This window comes from Rhagoletis zephyria, unplaced genomic scaffold (genome assembly GCF_001687245.7).
Source record: "Rhagoletis zephyria isolate East Lansing unplaced genomic scaffold, Rhagoletis_zephyria_1.1 Rzeph_scaffold_00130, whole genome shotgun sequence".
NCBI lineage: Eukaryota > Metazoa > Arthropoda > Insecta > Diptera > Tephritidae > Rhagoletis > Rhagoletis zephyria.
In genome coordinates, this window is record NW_016157214.1 from 329170 (window position 1) to 332625 (window position 3456).

At 42.0% G+C, this 3456-nt stretch overlaps 1 protein-coding gene across 1 annotated transcript; it reads left to right on the plus strand.

The window, feature by feature from the left end:
• Positions 1 to 231: 231 nt before the first annotated feature.
• Positions 232 to 741, plus strand: LOC108380976 (uncharacterized). The gene has a single exon (XM_017637383.1). The coding sequence runs from the start codon at positions 232 to 234 to the stop codon at positions 739 to 741; it is 510 nt and encodes a 169-aa protein (XP_017492872.1).
• Positions 742 to 3456: the final 2715 nt, after the last annotated feature.

The window sequence follows — 3456 nt, forward strand, 5'->3', positions numbered from 1 at the left end:
CTTTAGATCGATAAGACAAGCGACCGCGCACGAGGTCATAAAGTATCTGGAGAATGACATTTTTCATGTATTCGGCGTTCCCGAAGCGATACACTCCGATAATGGCTAACAATTTATATCGGAATCGTTGGGAAAGTTTCTGCAAGAATATGGGGTAAAACATATCAAGAGTGCGCACACACACACACACAGGCAAATGCGTCGGAGCAATTAAATCGGTTGTTGCTGGCCATGATCCGCACATATCTGTCGGAAGAGGATCAACGAACTTGGGATCAACATGTATCCCCCGCAGCTTATGCGTTGCGAAGTGCGGTTCACAAAGCGATAGGATTGGAACCATATAAGGCCATATTTGGGCAAACAATGTTTCAACACGAGAGCATTTATGAGCTGCTCCGTAAACTCGATGCGCTCAAGGAAGGCGATTTGGAAGTGGTTTCCAGAAATGAACGCATGGAATTAATTAGAGAAAAATTGATTTGTGGCCTCGAGGGAGCGTGCAAGAATGGACAGCGGTCGTACAATACGAGGGCGCGGGCCGTGAGTTTCCTCGTGGGACAGCTCGTCTACCGCAAAAACTTCAAGTTGAGCAACGCGGCGGAGGGGTTTAACGCGAAGCTAGCGCCCAAGTATTTAAGATCGGTGGTGCGGGGAGTGAAAGGGAATTCTCTTTACGAACTCGAAGACTCGTCAGGTCGACCCGTGGGTGTTTATCACACCAAGGATTTACGCGTTTGAACAGCTTCGCACATATATTAACAAGGACCGGCTTTTCGAGCGCTTCATCACGGTAGGCTTTGCTGAATCGTTCGCCCTGTTGCGGTTACACTAATTTCAAACCGGTTGGTGTTCGCAAATGCGACCCTGAACTGCTTTTCCGAACGCACCCCAATCAGATGGAGTTTGACGTTTAGCTTTGTGAGGAGAATTCGCTTAGGACGAAAGTTGGCCGAGCGAGTATTTCTTTCTGGGAGTCGGCGGCAGTGGCTGCCGAAACTTTAAGTTTTGGGCGTGGGACATCACGTTGTTGGTTCCGCAGGTGAGAACTTTTCCCAGCGTCCAGTTTCGTGACCGGCGACCAAATTTTAGTGAGGGTTTCCAGCGGGCGAACACTGGCCATCCCACCTTCGCATCCTATACAACAGGTCAGGAGCGTGAGTGCATGAGCGTTATACCCTCGTTTCCAGGAATTATAAAAGGGTAGTTACAAGTTCCCACCCGAAGACTTATTGAGACTGCAGAAATGCAACAAATCTTAAGCAGAAGTCTCGCCGCTTTTAGTCTTAGACACTCAGACTAATCATTCTTTTTCGATTTTTATAACATCCATCAATATATTCGTTGTTCGGCGGACAATGATGTTTTGTACATTTTATCATGAAAGGACGAGAGTAGATATTTGTTGAGCACTGCATGTCACCATTAGTTTTAAATTTTGATAGGTAGAATTAAGACTTTGTAAGTCGCATAGTCTGGCACTGGTGTGCTGTTTTATCAGAACCGGAGCGCTGGGGAAAGGAACAGGTAGAGAGCTATAGTGGGGCGAACATATTCCCACAGCTCGGGTATTGCCGCGCAAGACGTCTTTTAGGTGGTAGGTTGAGGATTATAGCGGGTGACTTCATCTTCGGAAACCCTACAGTCTCCGAACAAGTTAACCTTATCATTTGGTGAATCTAATCAATTTGTAATTCTTGCGAGACAGGCCGAATTGGCGAAGAGAGCGAGATTAGGCGACAAAATTTTAGAAGCTTAGAGATCCATTTGATTGAATTAAATTTTTTTTAGTGTTCCGAAAAGCACACGAGCGATTGAACGCGGCCGTCTGAACAGGTCATATTAGTCGTAAGCATTAGTGTTACCATGTAAGTTAATTTTAAATAAAAAAATATGAATTGATTGCCTTACAGAAATGTGTCGTTACGGACATAGCATTGGAGGTTAGGATGGGAAACGGGCCGTGAACCGGAGAGTTACGGACTAGCTTCGAATAAGGAAGGTCTGCCATATTACATCTTTGGCGCGGGGGTCCTCATCTATAACAGAGGGTGTCGGACGACTGGGGAATGACTGGGCGGGAGCGTGATGGCCCCTGACGATTATGTAAGTGGGTACGGAATTTTTTGTATGGTGCGGACGGCATGCCAAGTGAGTCGCAAGAGCCACCCCATAGTCCGTCGAGCTAGCTCGTGCTTAAACACAAACGTACCCAGGCGGCTCGGGCATGCAGGATGCGGATGTGAGGGCAGAAGTGGAGGCGTTCGCTTTAGCTCCACAGAGGCAAGCATCCGGCGACCCGTACGCAACAAGGTAATAACAGATGTTGTAGACTGGCCAGAATCTAAGATAACGGCTATACAGAGTTTAAAGTTTTGAGTTTATGAACAACTGGCAAGTGTTCTAATTGTGGTGTTTAAGAAACTGAGAATTTAATTTGACGTTTTTTTTTTTTTTTACTTTTTCTTATTTACATTTAGCCTGTTCCCGTACTCAGGGTTTAGACAGAAATAGTCCGATGTAGCCGTGGTGTAGAATACCATCCGATTAGGCAAAAAAAATAAAAAAATGTGACTCGATAGAACTTTTCATGTCGATTTCAACCATGCCAAGATTATTTGTCACAAATAAAAACCAAAGCCAATAAAAGAGGTTAAAGTTAAACTTTTATATTTTTTATATATATAATATCTCGGAAACTATTTGACCGATCACAAAAGTATTGATGAAAAACTATTAATCTAAAATATCTGCATTTTAAAGAATAAAATACGTTTTGAATTTCAAATTTGTGGGGCTGTTCTTGCTAATTCTCTTCCGATGTGAACATTGTCAACTTGTTCCAAGTGTTGCATTTTAAAGCGCAGCGTCGTGGAAACAATTTATTAACGCCTGCCAGCAACACCTATTTCGTCTTTTAAATATTGCCACTGTTTTTATTGAAATATGTGTATATATATATATAGATATTAGTCTTTAATTTTATCTGGACAAACTTTAAAAAATCTGGACTCGACCTGAAAGCAAATATCTGGACAGTGCAGCCGAATCCTGCCAAGCTGGCAAGCCTAGCGCCATAGGATATCTTTGATGTTTTTTCAATTACTTCTGAAAATATAATAGCCAGAAATTCGATTGCTTTATAAAAAAACAGAATCATTTTAAATAATTAGTGTTTTTACTCTAAAAAATAATTTAAGCAGCCTCACATACGCGGTTTTGCATTATCTTGATAGGCGGTTGCGCATTTTGTTGAAACGCGGTTTTGTACTTTAAACGACGATATGTTTATACTGTGAGCGTAAAAAGCAACTTTTTTACAGTATTCAGAGAAAAAAATTTCTTAAATCCCTTATTATGACAAACATTGTGAATATTGTAAAAACCTCACTGTGTACTCTCTTTTGCCGCTACAGGTATTTAAATATATGCCAATTAAATTTTTTTTTTTAACTT

Excerpts from the sequence above, each read along its gene's own strand:
- LOC108380976 (XM_017637383.1), top strand. The coding sequence starts at position 232 with ATGATCCGCACATATCTGTCGGAAGAGGATCAACGAACTTGGGATCAA.